An 11,779-nucleotide genomic window follows, 5' to 3' on the forward strand; every position below is an offset into this window, starting at 1 on the left:
TGGACGTTGTGGCCCGTCTTGAAACTTTGTTTTAGCAAAGGTCCACTTCACTGTGACGTCTGTCAGGGGCTGATGCGTGAACTTTCTTGAGCTCTGCTGTGGTCAGAAATTTTATGGTTACATAGAGTGGCTTTAAAAGTGTTTCCATTTTTTGTTGGGTTTTTCTTTAGAGTCAGAGGCACATAAAACCGGTGATGGCGCAGATAAAGGTCCTGCCCAGCAGTAGAGTCTCAAAGATACAGCTCTACTTTCAGGACGGCGATAATCTAATGCTCAGGAACAATGAAAAGATTGACTGGCAAGCTGGAGGAGTGCTGGAGAGACTGTTTTACAAACTGTACGATGAGTCTGAGATAGAGGTGCCACTCACTGCTGAAATAGCCTCCAAGATCAAGGTTAACTGGACGGCAGACGTGGATCAGGCAGATCTGTTCCGAGGGAAGCTGCCTGATGTCCAGGTGCCCACGCAGGTGCAGGAACTGCGCTTCCACCAGGTGTCCTACCAGGACCAGAACGTGTCCTTCTCATTCACTATCATGTAAGACAGAAACCCAACTTCCAGCTGTGTTTACTGTTTCCATCTTATAGGAGTTGAAGTGTGGATGCTGAATATTAAGTCACAGTCACCTCCGCCAGCTGACTTAGCTCAGCTAAAGCACTACGATAACGATTTTACCATGAAGAATTCAAGGTCACCATATGGCACTTTTCCACTAGTACCTACTCGGCTCTACTCATCTCAGTCGGCTCGACTCAACTCAACTCGGCCTGGTTTCTTTTCCACTACAATCCAGCACCTGGAGCAGAAGTAGGCGGGTTGGAGCGAAGCTGCTGTGACATATTTGATTGTGTGATCTAAACGAAGACAACAACACTAAAGATGTAGAACCTGGAGGAGATAATATATGTGCTGCTGGGTCTGTGGCTTGTGTTCCATATCAAGTTAAAAAATGAGAGTGAGAGAAGCTTCAAGCGGCAACGCTTTTTAATTTTTTTGTGTTTGTCTCTGCGCTGCTGAAAAGTCCGTTGGTAGCCGTGAAGTAGCTATGAAGTGACAGAGCTCCTGGTAGATCTTGTTGTTCGTCTAGATCCCTTTTTAATTCTCTCCTCAGCCACCAGGTTTATGAACATCTGCACCTCAGAGTTGGATCATGAAACAGACTTTTGCGCTGCCATTGCATGTCAAATAAAATGAACAAGAAGCCGTCAGAGTCGCTCTTTCGCTGATGTCACATCCTGACTCAGACGTCCGACTCCCAACCCCCCGACCAATCGGTGGCCTGTGGTGTAATGACGTCAGATACAGCCCGACTCACCCACTTAGAACCTCGGCAGAGTAGTTTCAGAAAAAGTATCTACTCGGCACACCTCAACACCTAGTGGAAAAGCGCCAAACCAAGGCGAGTTGAGTCGGGCTGAGTAGGTACTAGTGGAAAAGCGCCATTAGAACCACGCAGTAATCTGCTCATTTAAAGAGCATTTATCCATTGTGCATAAAACCTGAATAAGCCCCGTGCCTGGTCCTGCTTTCAATGTATGATTTTATTGGCCAAGACTAGCTGAGTAGCTACAGCGTGAATTCCTGGCACTTGCATCGACATGTGAATAGTTCAACAGTGGTGGGGCCCAGTGGGATTGTGTTTTTCATAATATATCAGCCTTTCTTTTTACATTTTTGAAGTCTTTCAAATGAATTCTTCCTGTCCTCTTTTTAGACCTTGTCCAGATAAACCCGAGCGGCTAAGAGCAACTCTGCCCGAGAACACGGTGAAGCTTGGTGAAACCCTACCAGGAGACATCAGTGGGTTTCAACCTCATTCTCGTGTCTCTTTAGTTTACACTTGCACGCTGCGTGACTTATCATGTTGTTTGTTTCTTTGCAAACAGAGCTGGAGCTTGTGGACCAGTATGACAACGTAACCAACAGTCTCACACATGCTTGTTTGAAGTACATGACCGTGGACGCTGAGGGCCTCAACAAGTCCGAGATCGCCTTCCAATTCGAGGTCAGAACAGAGATGCACAAATTTTATCAGGAAGAAAAAAAAAAAGATTCAGTCCAGAAACTCATATTTTAACTCCAGAATTTCATCGTAGTTCACTCATAAGCAAGGTTAATGATTATTTTGCCATTAAATGTTGAAGGCCTGTGAGGTTTTTGTGTCAGTTTTGGGTCTCAGTGTTTTTTCTTCATGTTCTGTATTTAACAACTGAATATTAAACGTTTCACACAGTTTTACCTTTTTTGCTTTATCTCACTTGGCATCATTTAAATTTTTACTCCTTTTATTTTAGAGATCAAACATTTTAAAGATAACAGATAAATATTGTTTGGATATGCCAACAGTAGATGAGGTTAAATGAGCTTTTGTCTTTATATCCTTTGACTCATTAAAGCCACTCTAAGTAGCAATACCACTTCTGGCCACACGGGGCCTCATAGATCCGCCACATTACAGCAACGCTACAGAACTTTGTTGGCACTCACAAACACATGTAATGACACAGACCCACTTACATGCTGGCAGAAGTGCTGTTTGTCCTGTTATGATTTGATATACTGCAAAAATAATTGAGGTTTTCAAGTTCCATGGTGTTACTTTACCTGAAAGTATTGTGATAGTGAGTCGGGGTCCAGCATGGTGGGCTTTGTCATGTCTTGCGTCCAGGGACTCGTCTCATGTGATCCCAATAAAATAACTAAATAGATGCAGTTCATTGACAGGCCACTAGGGAATGAGTCGGTCTCCATTAACCCCAATGTTAAGCAACAACGTGCACCTGCCGTATGACAAAGTGATAATACAAGACATGCCAGACCATTTCATCAGAATAGTAAGTTTTTATTATTTTTGTTACGGCTCCTTTATTTTATTTTTCATTTTTAGTGGTGGTGGAGGTGGCAGCAGCACTGGTGGTAGTTATCACGAGAGGCGCATACCAATAGAATATTGATTAATGATCTCTGTATATACTGATTGTAGAAGGATAACTATGATCAATGATACTTCTAAATGTACAGTAAGTAAATGTCTCCCCTGTGTGTGCGCTGCAGGAGAACTGCAGCTATGTGGCGGTGGCCGGGGTCAGTTTCCACTCAGGGTCTCTTGGACCCAGAGAGCTGTGCTTCACCTTCAACGATTACGTGGCGAGTGCCATCGTAAAAGTGACTGCAGGAGTTCCTGCGCAGCTTCAACTACTCAGCGGACCTGAGCAGGTACGAGTTCCTTTTGCTCAGGTTTGAATTGCGCCATTGTGTGTGTTTGTGCATGTTTTTAACTCGTTCTTATTTGTTTATCAGCCTTTACAGGTGTTGAACGGTAACAGCATCTCCACACCGTTTCTCATCCAGCTGTGCGACCAGTGGGGGAACCCTTGTCCAGATCAGGGGGTTGTTGTACAAATCGAGTCTTCGTCTCCATCACTGGAGGTTCGCTTGACGAGGAACACAAACATGTCCAGCCCCATACAATTCCACTATAAACATGTCATTTTTAGATATAAAGAGTGATGCAACTAGAGAAATGTAATAAGATCTTTCTCAAATAGCTCTCCACTGTTACTCTACAACCCGTGGATGCAGATGGGAAAGTCTCTTTCACAGTTGATGGTGTAAACGGCCCAAAGTAAGCTTTACATTACAACATATTTTTGTATTAAACGAGTGTCAGATTGTTAACACCATTTTAATCCACTAGGGGGTGCTATCAGCTACTGTTTAAGAGCTCTTTCAATGGAAAAGCCATCTCTGGTCCCTCAGTCAACCTCACAGTCATCCCTGATCCCAACAAACCCGTCAAGCTGTCAGTGAAGTATGACACCAGAGCCAGGTTTTGTGCAGGAGGCACTTTTCCAGGTTTGCATTTTGTGTCTCTTCATCATCATCATCAACTTTATTTGTGCAATCTTCACTTCTTGATTTAATTTTGTCAGTTTTAAGTGTCTGTCTCCATCCAAAGAACTCAGGTCGGCTGCGTTTGTGTTCAGTTTTTTCAGTGACTGTGGTGTCCGATGAAGGAAGTCCAATAACAAGTTGTAACCCTGCTGATCTGTCCATGTTGCTGTGGGAGGGAGAGTCATCCATGCCTCCACAGACTGTGAGTCACTAACAGATGGCTGTCCAAGATATTAAAGAGGGATTTTCTGTGCTATTGAGTTTCATGTGTTATTCCATATTTCTTGTCAAGGCCATCAACCTGAAGTGCAGCAAACCAATGGGAAATGACAGAAATGACTGTTTTTACTTCAGGTAATTTACCCTGACTGACTTGTTGCAGGATATTTAAATTCTCAGAAAGAGTCAATTAAAACTATACCTCTCTTATCTAAAGTAAATTTGAAGATTTCCACGAGCAAACAGTTAATTTAGCCCACGACTTGAGACAAGGGAAACTGATTTTAATTAACAAGCTATTCTAAGCTTCACAAGTGCCATTTAAGGTGTGTCGGGCTTGTCCTGTAAAACGTGTAACTGTTCCTTTTTAAAATGCTTCAAACTGCGTTTGTGTTTCCCTGCAGAGATAAAGACATCCCAGAAAGTACTGGAACGAACAACATCCAGTTCTCTCTCTTTTGCAGCAAAACAAGAACTTTATTCAGTGATCAGGTGGGTTTATAGGTATAATTCATGCTGTTCAAGATAATGTCTCAAAAAAACACTTGACACAGATCAATCATGAAACATGCAAGCATATGAAATAAACTACCCCATTGCAGGACTTAGTTTTCATCACATTTGACCAACTGTTTCCATTTGCCTTTTTTAACTTATTATATCATAATATTGTAAACATACTATGATCTGCAGATCTTCCTGAGTTTCATTTGGGACACCTGAACCACATGCTTGTTTGACTACATTCATGAGATCATGAGTTTACCTGAAAGTTTTGAGATCAATCAATCAAGCTGTGATCTATTGTGAATATACTATTACTAATAATAATACAATACTATATTTTTATTAAAAAAACGTGTCATGCCTTTTCCATCTGCTATTATCTGGTATTAATTTAAAAAAAACTCTCCCCGTACAACGTTCACTTCAAATCTCTTCTGAGACTCTTTGATTTAGTCTCCTGCAGCCTCCACGGGTTCTTGTGACCGCTTTGTTCAAGTCCTAGGTCCACATGTGGTGTTTTATTTTGAAAATTGACTAAAAGCTCTGTGCTTGTGTCTGACTTAAAAACAGAATAAACCACATCTTCAAAGCAAACCCTTTACAAGTTCAGTCACTAAGCAGAAGGCCTAGCAGTAAAACTTTAAATGGAAATTTGAATAAAATTACAGCCTGTGAATGAATTATGCTCAGAACAGATTAATTTATTTAAAGTATTAACTCTGGGATAAAAAAACAACAAACCAATTATTGTACACAAAATGATGGAATGTGATTATTGTTTTTAATTATTGTTGTCAAGTCTCAGTTGAAGAATAAAACTGCAGTTTTAAATCCTGGGAAACAGGAAGAGGCCTAAAAAAAGAAAGAAAGGAGAAAACAAATATTTTTAAGCAGACAACAAAGCTCACTACAGATTTAATATATTTGGTGGAAAACATGAAATAAATGCACATCATATGTGAAATCTGCCTTGCAAAAGTGTAAGTACTGAGATATTTCAACTAATGAGAGCAGCAACATTAGCATCCCTGAAGCTAAAGATCTGTGGACATGTTCAGTCGTAGAGCATCTGTATCTACGACATGAGCTCCCATCCTGAAGTTGTCCACACAGACGCAGCTTTACCTCTTGCAGCCAAACTAAAGCGGAAATAAACCAAATTTACTGGTGAAGTATAAGCCCAGCCACATACCCTCATTGTTTTCTCTTCAAGACCAAGAATCAGTGTTGAAAGATCTTTTGAAGTTTTAGGCTGCCAGGCTGGGTCGACTGTACCACCGTCATCAATGGAAACGCTTTCACAGAGGATCAGATCAGAAGTCAACAGTTTCCGTAGAGATGTTTTCCACATAGAAACGGCTCAAGTTGATCTTTACACTGTTTTCTATCTTCTAGATCAAAATAGATGTTGTGGCCAATCAGCCTGTCAAACTGGGACCCGACTCTCAGCCGAACACACCGGTTGTGTTCTACAGCACGGACATGACCAACCGCAGGCTGGTTGAGAATTTGACTTTGAAGATAAAGGTGAGCTTCAGGTCTCAGAGGGCTAAAAAGTCCACTTCTTGTACACAAGACGCTATTTTATGTTAAATGGATATGAGATCTGTAAGCCTGACATTATCATATGGACCCACTGAGTTGTCCTCACTAATTCCAGGATAAGTGTGGAAATGCAGCAGGGCAGAAGCTGAACGGGAAGGTGATCGTCTCCATTCGGTGTTGTGATAAGGAAAGAAACCAAACTCTGCCTCTGTTTGAAGGACAAAAGCAGAGCGTTGAAGTCGGCTTACAGAGAGGAGCAGCTCACATCCTTGTGAGTAACATTCCTGACAGGACATGCGTTACTTTGTCTCTTTCATCCACCACATCTGACGATCATACCCTCCTCAGAACCTGTCCATCATGAAGAACAGCCCCGGGGACAATGGCAGCACCTACATCCTCGTCTTCAAGCCTGAAGTGCAGATGATTCCCACCGCGTTGGCTGCTTTTGAGCTTCCCTTCAAATATTACAATGGTACGGCGCAGACTCGAGGATGAAACCGGTACCCTCGTGTTAGAGGATGCTGCAGTGCGTAGGAGGACTTATTTTAGCTGACTTGTATTCTTTTATTGGAAAGGTTTGCAGAAAATACAAATCGTTATTTAAGGAGGCACCTCAACTAAAGTTGAAAAAGTTTGTCGTTGCATCTTGGATACATACAGCTTTTTATTTCCTCCATTTTTTTTGCCTGAAATCATCTTTTAAAATGTTTGAGTTTTTTTTTGTTTTCCAACCTTGAGAAAAACTGTTGTTCACAGACAGGGAGTTACTTTAATTTAGCTTTATGCAAATAATGTATAAAGCTAAATTAAAGTTACTCCCTGTGTGTGTACAACGGTTTTTCTCAATACATGAGTCAAGATTTAATTTGCGTGATGTTTGTACATTTGTTGTACAAAAAGCTAGAAAAGAGACTAAAAGGAGACGTATATCTGTTGTGGGAGTTAAACTATGGAATGACGCTAACCTAGATTTATGAACGTGCAGCTCATTTTCGGTTTACAAAAAAAAAAATGTAGAGCAATATTTGAAAGCTACAAATTTTAATGGTTATTTGTTTTTGTTTGTTGCTGTTCTCTGACATTTATATAAAAAAAATGTCTTTACTACTATATATGTAAACCTTATTGGCCCTCCTTTTCTGGTTTAGTTTTGCTATTGTTTGTTTGTATGTAGGACAGGCATTAATATAACCACTATGCTTCTGCCTTTGCCTTTTCAGTCACTATTTTTTGATAATGTTTGTGTTTAATGCTTGTAGTGTGATGTGACTGAATAAAGAATTTCAATCAAAACCTTAGATGCAGAGAGCCAAGGAAAAATGTCTGAGCTGACCAGGAAGAAGGACCAGCTCACGGCTGCCATCGCTAAAAACGAAGAAATAAATACGTCGTTCAGAGAACTGCGCGAAGCACTGACGAGTGAGAGCGGCACCCACACGCGCATGTGTCCAAGAATAAACTGCCTGTGGTCTCCGCTTTAAAACATGTCTCATTCCAGATCAGCTCCTGAATGCATGCAAGAAAGAGGAGTTTTTCAGAAACGAGTTGAACAAAAGAAACATGAGACTTGTTCAGCATTCGTCTGTAAGTTGAGACGTCTTCTCGCTGACTAATTTCCTCTTCTGGTCCAGATCCTGTGAGTTTTTCTCATCATGATCATCGTTATGTGTCTGATTGTTTGCAGATCGCGGATATTGACCAGCTTCTCACAGAGAAGACAGCCGAAGCTGAAAGGAATCAGAACGTGCCCCGGAGGATCTGCTCCATCCACAGGAACAACTTCAGTGGACCGGATGTTCTGGGAATGGTAACGGCTACTTTTGCAGCTTTGATCGTTTTTTTTTTTTTTTTTAAATTGGGCATGTTTTAATTTTTTTTTTTTTTAACGCAGGTTGGCCACCTGGCCTTTATTCAGGACGATGATGCAGCGAGAGTCATCTCCTGGCACCTGACGGGGGACATGAACTGCGTCGTCACCAAGACAACAGCGGCCGCCAACAGGATCTACCACGACACCCAGGGAGCCCAGCAGGTCATGCCCCTGGATGGTATTCATGTGCAGGCGGGAGACAGGTAGAGCTCTCAGGAATCTCCTCAGGAATTCCTGCAATTTCTCTCAAACCGAATCGCTCAAAATGATTGATCTTCATATCTTCCTGGTAGAGTCTGGTCCTTCTTTTATACCCCAACAACAGTGATTGAAAGATGCTGCAGCAGCTTCCTGTAGGTCAGGCTGTTGCAAATAAGATTCGAGAAGAAAATTATCAAAGAAAGGCAATTGATAGTCAATCAAGAAACATCTTTGTAACACGCTTGTGCTACTGGGGTGGACCGACAGAACAGAGGACACGGGGTTTTGTGCAGAAATTGTGACCCTTTATTTCACCCAGACGTGTACCAGGACCCAGCACCTTTAGCAGCTCTGTCCTCCCTGTAGAGCAGCCCTTGCTGGTGTGCAGCCACTCTTTAAGTAGCCAGGCAGGGTGGAGAGATGGATTGGGCACAGCCTAGGTGTGCCCAATCTCCCCCGCAGCCCAAACCCAATCCTCCACCCTGCCACAATCTTCATATGCGATGGTCGCGTTTAACTTCATGAAACCTCATAATCCCGTATCTGATATTTGCTTGGCCGGTCCATCCAGCCGCGCAGTGACACATATTTTACCAACAATAACACAATGGAAGCATAAAATGTTTACCTGAGGAACTCTACCATTTAAAGAAAGAAATTTGAGGAGTTTTGGGAATGTTGTCCAATTCTAATCTGATGTAGCCTTTGAGCTGCTCAACATTTAAGTTTCAGAGGGGAAAGCTTTGGAGTCAGCTCTGCACCAAGACTCTATGAAGTCATGCTTTTATAGTAGTGTGCAGTTTAGCATTGTCTTGCTGAAAGAGGCAAGACCTTCCCTGAAAAACATGCTGTTTGAAAGTGAGCTTTAATTATAACATGGTGTCCACAGTTCTGCACCATCACACGGTTTCTACTGCATAATTCATCTCAGAGCTGGAGTTCAGTACTTAACAGATTGAAGCCTCGTCAAATGACTTCACACAGCTTTGATTAAGCCTGTCAAAGTCAGTCAGTATTAGTATTATGCAGTATTGGGATGTAGCAGTAGGTTTGTATTCTACCTCCACCAGTTCTGACAAACGCTTGTTCAACTTTTCTTGTATTATCATTGTGGGATGGTCAGAGTTAAAACAAAGACATTGCTGGAAATGCAAGAGACGGAAAGGAAGAATATGGCCTGGACAAACTTTGTGCAGTTACTCTTTATGCCAGAAGGGGGCGACGAAATACAAACTAAAGTCATAGTCGTCGCTGTGTAAAGAACCCATGCAATCATATTTGCATATAAGCTCTGTATGGCATCGTTGTTGCTTTATTTTGCTATTAAACCAAAACAATATGTTGTAGATTTGCTGACAGAAGAAAAACAATATAAAAAATGTTCTTGTCCTGTCTTTTTCTCAGCTGCATTCAGTTTGTAAATTGTGCATATTTAGTCATTCATGAGCAACTGTCACTGACTGCATGTGCTGCTCCAGATTATTGCTTCAAAACTGAAGACACTCAGAAATGTAAGATTACAAAATTAATAATCACTGAACTGGTTCTTTTAATACACAGCTGAAAAGGTAGCATGTGTTTTTATCATCTTTATTGCGATGCAAAGTTTTGACCTCTGGATTGCTTTCAGACCGCTGCCACACATGAGGAACGGCCGCAAGCTGTTTGAGCCGCCCGGGAACCCGGTCCACGCCAGGAACTTGCTGATGTTCCCCACCGAAAAAGAGAAGTGTGACGTCGGTGAGCAGCTCGGTGGACTTCCCTTCTCTCTTTGTTACTTTTACCTGTTTAGTTTTTTTCTTTGTAACTCTATTGAAAGTGTCCTGAGCCTCCACGACTTTCCAGAGGTTTCCCAGACCTTTGTGTGTTTGTTGTTGGTGTTTCATGCCCCCTCCCCTCTGCTCCTGCAGGGGTCTCGGTAAATGTTTCCACCTGGTTTTAAAAGTCGCAGGGGGGAGGAGGTTTCTTTCCCAGGGGTCTCTGCCACTGGAGCAGAAATTAGATCCCTTTCTCTTGATTAAAATGACTCCTTTCCTTTTCTTTTAACGTTCTACATTCTCATTGTGCCCAAACATTGTCATTAAAGAAAAGATATGGAAGAAAAGCAGCTGTATGTATAGTTTGGTGATTGTGTTTCTTGTTTCCAGTGTTTAAAAACCTGCTTGCAGACACGATAGTGATGGACGACTTAGAATCTGCAACAAACTACCGGAGGATGGTGAGTGGCTCGAGCTGACGGAGCGGCGTCTTCCTCACCCGCCGCTCCGTGTCTATCCGTTTACGTGACTCGATGCTTGCAGGTGGTGCAGAACAAGATGCCTTGTCCCACCATACTGACGAGGCAGGGGGACAGGGTCAGTGCCAGGGGCAAGTTTGGAGGCTCGCAGAACAAAGCTCCACCACTTCACAAATTAGTAGTGTTTGGAGCTCCTCTCCCGCCGTTCTACGCCATCCTGAAGGAAGAAATAGGTGAACAATCTCAGTCTCATTTTAAAGCTTACTTTTGAGCTCTTGAGTATGCTTAAAATTGTCTTCTTTTTTTTGTATAAATAGAGCTGCTCTGTCAGTACCGCACGGCCGTGGAGAAGAAGAAGAAGGTGGAAAAGGAGAGAGACAACCACATACAGACATGGAGATCTCCTGAAAAGCAGCAAAAGATGGAGGAGATGGAGAAGCAGTTGCGGGAGATTGAAGAAGAACTTAGTAGGCTATGGTTCATTTATGTTTGTTCTTTGAATCCTTTTGTTAGATTTGAGCTCTAATTGGGCCGTTTTCTTCCTCCAGCTTCAGAGAGACCAAGGAAACGAAGTCCGGGGGCTGATGGGGATGGAGAGACATCAGGCATCCTTACCAAAAGACTCAGGCAGAGGTCCAAATGAGAGACGCTTCAGTCCAAAATAAGTCTGAAGACGAGTTTCAATTGGGAGCTTTTTCCTTTTTAGTTTTGTCTTTTTTTAAATCGTCATATATTTGTCAACTTTTGATACAGAATTCTTTTAAAAAGCAACCTAAATCCCTTTCTGTATAAAAAATAAATACTTTCCAAAAAACCTTTCTTTGTGTCTTGTGTATTCATCTGAATTAGGGCTGTTCGATTAATCGATTTTAAATCGTAATCGCGATTATGTAATTAGAACGATGTTAAAATGTGAAAATCGTAAAATCGATTTTTCACTTTTTTTTTTTTTAACCTTGTCTGCACATATATTAATGATTGATACCATATTAATGATTGATGGAAATACCTCTCAATACCTGCGACAAGTGCCTCATTGGAGAGGCTCTTTAGTGTAGGAGGGGGCGTTGTAACATGCCACCGGGCATCCCTCAAGCCAGATGCGGTAGACCGGCTCGTGTTCCTTGCAAAAAACTTGCAAATGTGAACAGCAAATGTAATGACTGACATTACACACCTCTACCTCCTTCATGGGTTGCATTATTATTTAGCATGCAAAGACCCAGTTTAGTTTAATTAGAAAATGTCTTGTTTTATTTAATTGGAAATATAACTTACTGTATGTTTGCAAGTGCTGATTTGC

The 11,779-nt window shown here is 41.9% G+C and overlaps 1 protein-coding gene across 1 annotated transcript in view; it reads left to right on the forward strand.

Moving 5' to 3' along the window:
• smchd1 (structural maintenance of chromosomes flexible hinge domain containing 1) overlaps positions 1-11,273 on the forward strand; it is a 36,342-nt gene extending 25,069 nt beyond the window's left edge. Inside the window, exons 25-46 of the mRNA XM_061713561.1 lie at positions 171-538; positions 1,716-1,801; positions 1,888-2,006; positions 3,056-3,217; positions 3,302-3,430; positions 3,550-3,626; positions 3,699-3,856; positions 3,988-4,097; positions 4,188-4,249; positions 4,519-4,606; positions 6,017-6,148; positions 6,282-6,437; positions 6,515-6,641; positions 7,469-7,588; positions 7,668-7,753; positions 7,854-7,976; positions 8,061-8,242; positions 9,871-9,980; positions 10,388-10,458; positions 10,541-10,709; positions 10,794-10,943; positions 11,025-11,273. Of these exons, the coding sequence (XP_061569545.1) occupies positions 171-538; positions 1,716-1,801; positions 1,888-2,006; positions 3,056-3,217; positions 3,302-3,430; positions 3,550-3,626; positions 3,699-3,856; positions 3,988-4,097; positions 4,188-4,249; positions 4,519-4,606; positions 6,017-6,148; positions 6,282-6,437; positions 6,515-6,641; positions 7,469-7,588; positions 7,668-7,753; positions 7,854-7,976; positions 8,061-8,242; positions 9,871-9,980; positions 10,388-10,458; positions 10,541-10,709; positions 10,794-10,943; positions 11,025-11,119 (2,880 nt within the window). The 3' untranslated portion in view covers positions 11,120-11,273. The remainder of the gene's footprint in view (positions 1-170; positions 539-1,715; positions 1,802-1,887; positions 2,007-3,055; positions 3,218-3,301; positions 3,431-3,549; positions 3,627-3,698; positions 3,857-3,987; positions 4,098-4,187; positions 4,250-4,518; positions 4,607-6,016; positions 6,149-6,281; positions 6,438-6,514; positions 6,642-7,468; positions 7,589-7,667; positions 7,754-7,853; positions 7,977-8,060; positions 8,243-9,870; positions 9,981-10,387; positions 10,459-10,540; positions 10,710-10,793; positions 10,944-11,024) is intronic.
• Positions 11,274-11,779: the final 506 nt, after the last annotated feature.

Source organism: Cololabis saira, chromosome 22, assembly GCF_033807715.1.
Source record: "Cololabis saira isolate AMF1-May2022 chromosome 22, fColSai1.1, whole genome shotgun sequence".
Taxonomy (NCBI): Eukaryota; Metazoa; Chordata; class Actinopteri; order Beloniformes; family Belonidae; genus Cololabis; species Cololabis saira.